We start from the raw sequence: 12,523 nt of genomic DNA on the forward strand, positions 1-12,523 counted from the left end.
TTCTTGGGGTGCTTGTTTGAGAGAAATGTGTTAAATTGTTTGTTTTTGGCATTAGTAGTTATATTGTTTCCATAGATCTCATGGTTTCGGTATTTAGGAGAATTTGCCCTGTGACATTACTTTGATAACTTGCCATCAGATAGGACCAATTGTTACTAACTTGCCATTGTTGGAATGGGTGTATATGCTTAGAATTTGATTTGAAATAAAAGGGAATGATTGGGATATATGTGTGTTGTATTGGTTTGAAGGTGGAGTTTCTTGGGTTTGTTAAAGGGTGTACATAGTAGTTCCATGCTCTTGAATTTAAGAACTTTGTTTTGCCTGACTGTGTGAAGTAAATACATTGTGGTTATGAGGATTTTTTGGTGAAGTTTTCAAGGTTATATATAATGGGTTAAAGAATTTCATTAAAAGTTTACAGAAAGATTGAGGTTCTTGGGTAAAAGCTAGTTGCATTAATTTTTGCTCTAATGCAACTGAACACTAGGGAGGCGCTGTTGAGTTGTACCCCTTTTTCCAGTTGGGATGGAAAATTCCCCCATAAACTTTGTCATTAGATAATTTTTAGGCTTCATAAAGAAGGCAAGACTTGACTTTAATTTATGAAATTGAGGTTTTGCTTTTATTTAGAAACCATTTTGCCCATGTGGGGGTTAATTTTTAAAAAGATTAATACTTAAGTTTAGCTTTATATTCTCTAAGAATTATCCCTCTTTCAAAATGGCTTGATAAAACACCACTTCCTGTCCAGAGAGGAAGTTATTTTAGCTCAAGGACTGAAATATTTAGCAGATCTTTAGACAAAAGGAACAAATTACATTTCTCTCTGGCTTAAAAAGGGTGCTTGAGCCAGAGGGGGTTAAGAAACCCTCCCTCCTCCCCTTGATGGGGTGGTCTGGAGGGGCAGGGAGGTGTGGGGGTAGGGGTCCTCAGGCTCCCTGGGATGGAGGATCTTTTTTTTTCTTTTTTTTTTTTTTTGGTGGAGATGAAGGGGTGGGTCTATGGTACATCACCTGAGTTGTGGGGTAAATGTAGAGAGTGTCAATCAAAGGCAGAGCTCTCAGAGCTGGGAAGGAGGCTCTAGATGGCGGCTGTGCCTTAGAGAGAGCGCGCTCTGCTCCCTGCCTTCGCCTCACTTTACGCAACTTTCCCTAACTTTCGGGCAGCCTCAGGGGGCCCCCGCAGCCCCCTGCCTCTCCTAGTGACTTACTGGGGTCGATTCGAACCTTTTTAAGGGAGAAAAGCAGCTTTTAGGAGCTTTCTTTTCGTGCCTTGTTGGAAAGAAGCAGCCGTACTGAGAGCCCAGGTCGTTGTTTTTTCCAGCTTAGAAGCCATGGCGCACCTCCATTTTTGTGCGCTCTCCTAATGAGGTTTTTTTCCTTCCGGACCCGTTTTAGTATTAATTGTTGCTTTATTTTTTTGGCCAGTTAACATATTGGAGGATTATTTTATTTATTTTTCGTTTTTGTAACGGAGAATTTTGTTTTTATTTTTAATTATTTGGGATCTGGTATTTTTCTACTACTAGATAGGACTCTTGCTTTGGACCTACTACATGGATCAGGTAAGTCCATGATCGTTAGTGATAATTTTAAAGATTTATATGTATAAGTTTGCTTTATTTTCTGTAAATATGAGAAATTCCTGGATGACGCAATAAGATACAGAGATTGTTATTTGCATCCAGTGTGTTACTTTGAGAAACTTTCCTTATTGATAGTGATGATTCTCCCTGTTCGGTTTATCCGTTTTTGTTTTTTTTTTTTTAAGGAAAAAATAGAAATATTTTGGTTTTTTGGTGCTTACCGCTGTTGTATTATAAGAATATCGTTACATCGTCAGGACTTTGTTCCTGATAATAAAAACCATCGATAGAAGCTGGGACCTTACCTTTCTTTCAACTTTTGACAGTAAATACCTGGGCACAGGACTTCAAAGCAAACACAGATTCCCCCTCCCCCTTAATATTTAAGAATTAAAAGATGATGAGAAATAAGGACAAAAGCCAAGAGGAGGACAGTTCGCTACACAGCAATGCATCGAGGTATGAGCTATCAACTTTCTTCCTTTTTTCTTTTTTTGGGGGGGAAACCTCAGCTTACATTGTTTACCTTGACAGACAGGGAAAGCTGTCTGTTTTATTTTAAGTATTTTACTAATTTGGATTCGTTTTTTAAAGCGTGACCTTGAGATTGCTAATATGCCACACCCTAATTTTTTGGTAGCAATTTATGAAAGTTGAGTTGTGACTTAAGGCCTCTTACAGCAGTCAAAAGGTAAGGTACCTTTATTCAAAGGGGCCTTTCCTGTAAACTACAGTTTTTCTGTTAATAAATTTCAGTTTTTAGGTTTTTGTGCTGTAGAAAAATGACCTTGTCGGTTTAGCCATTGCTGCATTGCACCATTTTACATACAAGGCAAATTTTTTCTTTGAAGAATCTAGGATACCCAAACTTGTAACTGAAGGCCATAGAGGAGCCTTGTGGTAGTAAATTATAGTAAATAGACGTTTGAGAAAGTTATATGAATGAAAAAATGTACATTTTAAAATGAAATGGCAAAAAGGACTCTTTGACTGATGCCTCTCAGTTTATATTTTTACTTGACTCTATATTTCTTTTGATACTCTTGACATTTTAGGAAATTTTGATAAGATTTATCAAAACCTTCACTCCATGGTTATAGTTCCTGCATTTATGAAATCAAACCTGTGATCACAGAAATACTGGAATACTCTTAATATACTTCTCTTTTGTGTTTGTTACTGTGATTATATTTGTATATTTTGCATTTAAAATATTTTAAGGTTTGCATTTATATGCTTATATTCAGACAGTGCTTTCTGGTTGGTAGATCTGTAGTGTCTTATTCTTGCATTTTAGTTGTAGCTGCTTTAAATTTATTGATTTATTTTGACAGAGTCGCCTGGAATGCTTTATCTTCTGAAGCTTACAAATGTACTGTTTGTTCAGATCACGATTTGTTTCACATTTGTTGGAGTATCTTAGTGACTAAGTAATAAAGCTTCTTAGACATTTTGTTGTATGATCTGTATATTAATTTTCAAAAGTACATATGAATGCATTTCTTGATGTGTGTTCTTACAAATTGTCATGTTATGAATTTTAAATCCTACAGTTAAGGATGTGATTGGTTATATGATTTTCCCCCCCTAGTTTTGCTTTTACTTTTATAATTTTATAGAAGTAATATACTTTATTACTAGGTTAGTGAATTTGAAAGTTTTGAAGTGGTTTATTACAAATGTTGAAGTTTATGTTTCATTATACTTAATCTATTTTGACTCTTGCTTCTAAATCCACATTCTTTTGCAAATTGAGTTGTCATACAGTTTGGACTGCTGTCTTTTGAACTGAATTGCCCATGTCATTACTTAGGTTTGATTTAGAACAGAAAACTTCTCCACTAATCCTGAGCTGATTTTTCTGAAAAGTAATGGCAATTTGAAGAAATAGGAATCCCCAGGTGTATTTGACAAATTATTAAAGATTCAGTACCTAAATTGTTACTCCCTTGAGTATGTATGATTTGCATATTCTCACATAGGTTTTGGCTTTCTTATGCAAGGTTTGTGGTTAACATCATTGATGAGGCTGCCTTCTAATTTCAAAAATTAAGCAGTGTTGCTATTTTTTTTAAAAATAATTTACTCCCTAGAAAACTTACTTGGAAGTTGTCATGCATTTACCTATTGGCAGTGGGGTTATGGTTAACAAGGAAGCATGTACTGTACTCTTAAATGCATTTTGTCAAGTAGTTTGATTCACATACCTGATGGATGTTCAGAAATAATCTGAGAGACTCCTTGAAGATGGGAGTTTAAAATTCCTTACCCGAAATTGCATACCTTAATACATGTACATAATTATGACATCACTTCCTTTAAAAATTGTAAAGCTTAATGGGATGCTGGTGGTGTTTATTGTGGTAGATTAATGTAATTTTTAGGAAGTTAAAGTTCAGGAGACTGTTCAGGTACTAGTACTTGGTTCCAGTCTTTCAGAATTTCTTTGTAAGGACCTATTTCTATGGCACAAAGTCTAATATTTAGGGAATACTACAAAAATCACTTGTAGCCTGAGCCACAAGAGAGGAAGGGAAGAGTTTGCAGGTCAAGTAAATTGTTCTGAGAATTAGTTTAGGATCTGAAAGGATTGAGTGCGAGTTCAGGTAAACCTGATGCATTACTGTTTTTGGAAATAAAGCAATGACTTTAAGTTTGTTATTCCTGTATTCTTTTGTTAATGCTTTTAAATTTGTTGTGTGTTGTATATCATGATTTCTGAAGATTAAAAAGTTCACTTTCAAAAATACCATTTTAAATACTTGATAAATCTGTAAAGTTTTTAAATATTTAAAAGTTTTAGTGAAGGACGTATATAGAACCGTATGCTACATACTTACCTAAATAATTGGCAGTTTGGGGTAACCAGTAATACTAAAAAATGGAGACAGGAGAGAAGGGATGTGAATGGAACTGTGTGCACACAAAGAGTTCTGTGTGTTTTAGGACGCTGCGTTTGCAATTTTATCTAAAGAATTGAGACAGTTTATTAAATTTATCTCTAAATTGTCTGCCTTTGAACCAGATTTATTTTGACAACCTGCGGTGCGGGCAAAATCTTCTGCTTTTTAGTCAGCCTTTTAGCAGTTACTCGAAGATCGTGGGGCTAATTAGAAATGGCATAATGCAGTTGCTTGTGGACTGAACAGGCAGTTTTTAAGTGGCAGCCATTTTATGATGGTGATAATTCTTAAGAATCGGGATTTTTGAAAATACTGAAAATCGAATGGAAACTTGAAATATCAAAACTCCTTCCCCCCCCGCCCGCCTCCCCTTTTTTGGTTCTCTGATGCTAAAATAAATGGCAGCTCGGTAGTTAGCGCAGGCAGCAGCTCTGTGAGCCCCTGGCATCTTGGTGCAGGTCCAGCTCAGTCACAAAATGGCTGTTCCTTTGTGCCGCAGCGCTGACAGACATACTGCATTGCACTGTGTACTCGCCAAACAGCAGGAAGTTGCCGTGCCGAGTTCAAAGGCCGGCCGGCGCCGGCGTCGGCGCCTGCTGCTGATTGGCTGTGCGCACGCCTGGTAACAGCGGGTCAACAGCGGCGGCCTCCGGCAGGTCCCGCCCCGCGACGTAAGGCGCGTCGCCTCGCTCCTGGGAGGGGCGAACGCAGTGACGTTGGGCTGCGTGCGCAACCTGGGTGCTTCCTCTTCGTCTGGCGAGCCAGCAGCGTTCGGGGGCGGGGGTAGGAAAGGGAAGGGAGCGAAGCTCTGGCTGGGACTTTCCGGTAGGCGGCCTCTTCCCTGCCGATTTCGCCTCTGGCAGTCCTCTGCGCCCTTTCGTTTAGCCGTCCGCACCCTGCAGCGTGTATTCCTTTGCCCATTCCTGGGAAGGGTGTTCCTCTCAGGAGCGGCTTCTGCTTTCGGCGACAGTAAAAGGCGCTAATCGGAAACCTTCAAATCGAAAACGTGCCAGTTTTTACATTCCCCCCCCCCCCCCGCTTTCCTTTTTCATATCCTAGCGGGTCTTTTTTTTTTTTTCCCCCCTTTTTCTGTTCAGTGTGAAGAGATTAGTAAACTTAATCTTTTACCATTGACCAAAACCTTTAACTCAGAGGAGATAACTTTTGTTTAAAGTGAGACGTCCTAACGGGTGTTACAGCTGTTACCTAATCATGGCTCATAAACAAAGGGAAGATTGTTTGAACTTGTCCCCGTGCATTTTTACTTGGTACCATACATTTTCTCAGTTGGCATTTGATGGAGGAAAACTCAGGTCAGTATGTGCAAAGTGATTTATTTCTAAAATTACGGGGATAAGTACAAAAGAGCGTAGGAGTTTTCACTTAACTATAAATATTGTTTAAAAATAACAATACAGTATTAGGCACCCATTACTATGCAAACAACTGTTAGACAACTCCTTTTAAGTGTTAATAGCACCTGGCTAAGGAACTGTGACTCCCCAAAACTTGGTTGATAGTGGAATGAATTACTCAGAAGAACCTTCAGAAGCCGCTCAAATCCCCGATTCTGGAAATTTTAATTCAGTCCCGATAAACTTGTTAAAATGCTGTGGTTATGCTCATGGTCTGTCTTATTGGGAAACCCTTGGCAAGGATTTCTGGTTTAAACAAAAACAACAACAACAAACCTAGTTTAGCAATTGATGATTCCATTATTCAGTCACAGGTAATGAATTTAAGTAAGAAGAAAAGACTATTATGTTTTCCTGCTGTACCCTGCCAAAAAGTACCCCCTCCCCCCTATGCGATTGGAGTATTTTAGTAGTAACAGCAGTGAGTTTTACGTAGTTGGCCCTTTCAGAAGTCTTATTGAACGGAATATGTTAACTTCAAGAGGGATGTGGATTGTAGATAGAGAGGTTTGCCTGGGCATCTCATAAGTTTCTGAATAAAGCTTTAAAAAAGACAAAATTCATTGTAATGGTTGGTTTTGTATGTTCACTGAGTTTTGATTTTTTAGGAAGAATTCTTTGAAGAGTTTATGGAAACTTTAGGTGAAACTGGATTTTCAGTTTGTTTTATAGACTTGTTCATCAGAGATTTGACGAGATTTTTAAATTATATGCTCGGGTATAAATTATAAACAAAGAATTAGCTGTAGAGGTAAATACTTGTAGAACTTGACCATTAACTGAATTTCAAATTAAAGTGCATTTAAAGCAGCAAGAACAAAGTTTCTTTCTGTGTATTGAGATTGAATTCTGGTTAGTTGTATTACATTTTTATTATTTGCTAGATGCCTTTAAATTCCTAAAAACTAGGGTAAGAATTAAGTAACATTGTATTCATGTTCCAGGGTATAGATTACTCTGTTGAAGAGTTTAGTCCAAAATAGATACCATTACTATGTGAGTTAAAGTACATACTATGATAAGAGTAATTTATGAACTGTTTGCCTGTCCCTTAGAGCCAGTGAACTTCTTAAAGAACCAGAGTAATTAGGCCTGTTGGTTAAACTTCAGGGCATTTTCCTTCTGTGTGCAAATTGGCATGAAATGGCCAGAAAAGTGTTGATTTAACTTCTCTTTTCTTTGGCGGCTTTTAAAACCTAATTTCCAATTGATATTTGGCACCTTGGAAATTAACATCTATAAAGATTAAGTCCTCACAGGAACATGTGTTTGATGAAGAATTTTGTGAAAGTTTTAGCAAGTTATTGTTTGAGAGGTGAATCTGAAGCTTGGTTGACTTTTATCTGACAGTATCTGAAATTCACAGATTTTTGTTTTTTTGAGAGACACAGAGGGAGCAGGGGGAGGGGAGAGAGAGAATCTGAAGCAGGCTCCACACTTAGCACAAGACTGAGGTCATAACCTGAGCGAAAGCAAGAGTCAGATGCTCAGCTGACTGAGCCCCCCAGGTATCTCTCACAGATTTTAGAGTTTACCCCTCTCCCTTCCCTCCTACAGCAAATCCCTAACAATTGTGATACACTTCTTGAGGCCCCTGGGATTTCCAAACTCTTATCCTTTCTCCTACTTTCTCCTATAAAATGTGGTAGTAAACTTGTTCCTGACAAAAAATTGAGTGACTGCTCTGTGTGACACCTAATAAATTTTAATCTGTTTATGGGCCTTTTTTTTTCCTTTTTAAAAAGGCCTTTTAGGTTCTTTCTGCAAACCTTAGAACTGGGCTTTTTTGAGGGGTGGGGGTTACATTAGCGAAGAAAGTTTTTTTTTTTTTAAATCTCCTAAGAATTATTTAGTATACAAATCAACTATGCTGGCCAGATTATGCTGGGTGCTGCTTGTTATAGCTGAACAATTGTTTTCTGCCTTTAGCCTGCCCCGGCATTGAATTCAAATTTATACCATAGCAGAATTGCTGTTGCTTTGGAGCTTTAGTGTTACTAATGTAAAGCCAGAATGACAGAAGTTGACTCAGTTATCAGATACCCATCAAATACCAAATACCATCAAATACCTAGACTTAAGGTCTGTTGTATGTTTAATTTGTAATCAGTAACTTAGAACAGTGTTGCAACATGTTGTTTATATATCTGCTATGACCTTTTCCCTTAAACAGTTTAAACTTGAATTGGCATGGCAAGCCTGGGGACAGAGACCTTTCTAAAACGTTTGAGTGCACTTTATGAGGTGGGGAATGAGCCTTTGCTTTGTGAAATAAATCATGGAGAACCTAGGTTTATGGAAGCCATTCATGGTACATCTTGGAACAGTTCCTATTTAGTATTTTATTGTTAAGATATTTGGTTAGGGTCACCTTTTTTGGTTAGTTCAGAGGCATCGTCTGGATTATATTCCATACTGAAAAGTACTTTAAATTCTCTTTATTGGAGAGATCCTGTATTTTGGGGAAATGGTGCCGACAAGCCTTGGCTAAGGCATCATTCTAAGGATGCTCCTGATTTTATAGTTTGGATTCCATCTAATGAATTATTTTGTTATTTGTGATGTGTTTAACTGTTAACTTCCGTACTTGGCAGGAGCTGTGTACCTAATACACACCAGTGCAGTGTTTATGTGGATACTGAAAATTTTTTTTCCCAATTTAGGCCCGTGAAGTACTCATTCTTGGACTTCCAAGTTTCTTACTTAAAAATGTGGATAATGATAATTTTTATTGGGTTAAGAAGTTAAGTAATGTAATGCCTACGAAGTGCTTTATTAGCAAAGAGCCTGTTATATTGAAAGTGCTCTTTGAATGTAAGCTGTGAGTAATATTTTACTTATGTTTTATCTTCCTTTCTTCCCCCCCTTTGTACTACGTCCCTGTTAAGAGCCAGATTGTCCCTGAGTGAGTTTGGTGTCTTGGCCTCCCACAAGAGATCATTTAGGCCTAATTTAGACCCCTTTCCTTCCAGCTGATAGGTATATGTCTAAATCATTCTAAAATGATTTTAGAAGGCAAGTCCCCTTTTAGTTAGTTGAAACCTTGGGTTGTTTTCAGTTAATCCTCTTCTAGAATTTCCTTCTGAGAAAGCCTGCCTTTCAAAGGGAGTGTGTGATTCTTTCTGGACCAGAACAGCTTCTTGTGTGAGTCACAGCCCAACTCTTGGCAGTCACTCTTGAGTAAGGTACCTTTTACCCACCTTCTGGAGCAAGTGATTATTGCCCTGGTTTACCCGCTGCCTCATTTCCCCTCTCAAGCTGTGCAAAAGTGAATAATGAAGGCAAGGAGCAGTGCTGTTTGGGTGTAGATGTTACCGTGGTAATACTTACAGCCAATGTTCAGTTGTTTGTGGCTGGTTCTTAGTAATCCACCCTCACTAGGGCACTGTATATTTGACTTAGCATATAGTCATAGCAGACCCTGGAGGGGTCTTACAGCAGACCCTGGAGGGCATCTTAAAAATACTCCAGTCCAGAGGTGTCTGGGTGGCTCAGCCGTTTAAGCATCTGCCTTTGGCCAGGGTCTCGACCTTAGGGTCCTGGGATTTGGCCGTACATGGGACTCTGCTCAATGGGGAGTCTGCGTCTTCGAAGCTCTGTGCCCTCTCTCTTATTTTCTCTCTTTCTCTCTCTCTTGCACGCCTGCACTCTCACTCTCAAATAAATAAAAATCTTCAAAGAATACTCCAGCCTGGCTCCTTAGGATTGAGTTAATTTTCCAAAGCTCTCCATGCATTTTCAATGTGCACGTGTTTCTACATGTTTGTGTGTGTTTTGAATCTTTTGACAGAGAGCACTCTTGTTGGATTCTTTTTCTAATTCTTGATGTTGCTGTTGTGTGTCTCTGTGCCCCTTTAGGGCAGTTCTGCCAGCAGCTTGCCTTTGGAGGTCTGGAAGCAAAAGTGTGTAGGGTGCTGTTACAGGTGGTTGTGTGCTTGGTGGAAGAGGAACAGTTGCTGCATTAAATGTAATGCTGGACTCAGCAGTAGTGTGTGCTGATGGACTTTGTCGACCCCAAGATTTTTGCATTCTTGTCCTAAATGCATTAAATTGTAGTGCTGTCACTTGCTATAATTCTCCACTTGATGCTCCTTTTACCAGGTGATAGAGGTGACTGTCTAAAGCGATGGATGTGGGCTCTGCTGTGGAACAGTTATTTAGAGGGGTGCTTATTACCCGTTGGTGGGCTGTGAATTGTCACCAGCATTAAAAAAGAAAAATAGAATTTGATAATAAATCTCAGGGAATGGCATTATTGTATGGCTTACTTCTAAGTTCAGCACACATAAGGCTGGTAATCTTTAATTTTGGATTTTATTATAAAGGAAAACAGCATGTGGTAAGAATTTTATGGGAAAATACTGCAGTAGATCTATGCTTTTTGTCCACTTACTTTGACAGGCACTAAATTTTAAGGTGTTTTTGTTTTTTTTAAAAATGCGTATTTTGTTAAATGTTATGGTTAGTGTAGCAGAAATGCTAGTGACCTCCTCCTGGTTAGCGAGCTCCCCAGATTAGCTGCCATGGAGCTCTTCCTTTAAAAGCCTGTGGGTGGTCCTGCGTCCTGCTTAGCTTTCATACCCATCCCATTGTGTTCCTTCACTTGAGTTATATACATAACAAGGATGTGCAGATCCTTCACAAATTTGTTTATACTGGTTTTGCTGGCAGTTTTGCATTTCAGTAACGTACCAAACCAGTGCATGAGATGATCGTGAGATATTTCAGTGAAAACTTAGTTGTTTGCTTTGGAAAGACAATTTATGAGGCCTACTGTGGGCCTGGAACTTGTTAGAACGAGTCCTTTGTATGTGTTAATGTGGGTGATCCTCACAAGCCTGTGAGGTAGGTGTGATCACTATCCCTGTTTTGCCAGTAGAAAACTGAGGCATTGTGGGGAGGGAGTAGATGGTCGAATTGGATTCAAACACTGGTAGTTTGGTTCCAGGGGTCACTTAAGCATCTTGTCAAAACTTGCCATCAAGTTAGATGGCTAAGAGGAAACTGTACAGTAGGGTAAAATGGTAAAAATGTAGAATAACCCTGTAGGCGGTTTCTTTAAAAAAACCCTGAAAACTCAAAAATCTCAATGCATTGTAGGGTTGATTGATGCCAGAAACTCAGTGCTGCTCTGTAAGTCATCGTTTTGCATAAAGAATTTCTAGTTAATATGTGGCTGCTGAAGTGATTCCCATGAGGGTGCTTGGGGACTCACAGGAAAGAAGGGTAGATGGGAGGGGGGTGTACTGGAAATCTCAGAAGAACCGTGTGTCATTTTGCTGTCTGACTCGCATTGCCTCCACACACTAAGGATTTGGCAATGGATTATGAAGATTGGGCTTGTAATTTGTTGTTTTGTTCTAAGCTGAGTTCCCATACTTACTTCTCAAATAGCTCTTGTGTGAGAATCACTTGAGATTTTTTTTTTTAAGGCCCCATACCTGCTTGGATTTTAGGGGTTATGCAGTGTGGCAGGGGAGATCATTGGCATTGTCCAAGTGTCCCAGGTGGGTCTGCTGTGTAGCCAGGATCAGGGACAGTTCTGTAGACATGCTCTGAAAGGAAACAGCTCTTGATTGTGGTGGGTGTTGAAAATCTTGAGTGTCTTCAGTTCCAGTAGATGTTATTTGACATTCAAATAGAACCAGTTATGGCTGGTTAAGTTGTTACTTTGAGGGAGGCGAGTGATGGGTCAAATTCTCCATTTCCCTTGTTTGATTTACCAAAAAAAAATTTCCCTTTGAATTTAGCTTTATAGAGGCGTAGAAGTCTCCAGATTTACTTGCTAAGAGTCACTTTGAGTGCTTGTTAAACGGAAACGTATTCCCAGACTTTTCACCTGGAAATTTGAATTCCATCGGGGGTGGGAGGTTCCCTGTATGTTGAACAACCATCATGGTTGCTTTTGTGAGGAGGCTGGTTTGGGAAATAAGGGCTAATTGGGAAAGGGATTTGGGTCTTTGATCTGCCCCCCGCCAAGATTTTATTTATTGACAGAGTGGGAGAGAGAAATCAAGCACAAGCAGGGGGGAACAGCAGAGAGGAAGGGAGAAGCAGCCCCATGTGGGGCTTGATCCGAGGACCCTGGGATCATGACCTGAAACTGAAGACAGACAAGACACTTAACTGACTGAGCTACCCCGGCGCCCTCTGTTCTGCTTTTTAGCTGTAGGACCTTGGCAGGAACCTCTGAGCTTGTTTCTTTTTTAAAAAAGGAGAAAGGGTAGAGTATGTGTCTCTTGGGGAAGTTAGAATTGAATAAAATAATGCTTCTGAAAGTAGTGGTTTCCCATTGGGGACATCCCCCTCCCTGACTCCTGGCAGTGTCTGGAGATATTTGTGGTTGGGTCTGGGGTACACCTGGCGTCTGCTTGGTGGAGCCTAGGGATGCTGCTAAACACCCTGTAACACTTAAGGACAGCCTCTGGAGAATGAATTATCTGGCCCCAAATGTCAGTAATGCCACACTTTAGAAACTGGTCTAAAATATTTAGCATAGTCCTTGGCACGGTGAATATTGGTTGTTATTGAGAAAGTTGGGAGTTGGGGTGCCTGGGTTGCTCAGTTGGTTAAGTGTCTGCCTTTTGTCGCAGGGTCCTGGGATCAAGTCCTGCATC

General features: G+C 39.5%; 1 protein-coding gene across 2 annotated transcripts in view; it reads left to right on the forward strand.

Moving 5' to 3' along the window:
* Positions 1 to 1,034: 1,034 nt before the first annotated feature.
* The window catches only part of CHD2 (chromodomain helicase DNA binding protein 2), a 116,153-nt gene continuing 104,664 nt past the window's right edge, over positions 1,035 to 12,523 (forward strand). The window contains exons 1-2 of one of the 2 annotated variants that reach the window (XM_080809522.1): positions 1,035 to 1,567; positions 1,915 to 2,047. In XM_080809522.1, the coding sequence (XP_080665648.1) occupies positions 1,986 to 2,047 (62 nt within the window). In that variant the 5' untranslated portion in view covers positions 1,035 to 1,567; positions 1,915 to 1,985. The remainder of the gene's footprint in view (positions 1,568 to 1,914; positions 2,048 to 12,523) is intronic. The other variant, XM_080809523.1, reaches the window with a different exon arrangement.

Source organism: Martes martes (genome assembly GCF_963455335.1).
Source record: "Martes martes genome assembly, chromosome: 7".
In the NCBI taxonomy this organism is placed as follows: Eukaryota; Metazoa; Chordata; class Mammalia; order Carnivora; family Mustelidae; genus Martes; species Martes martes.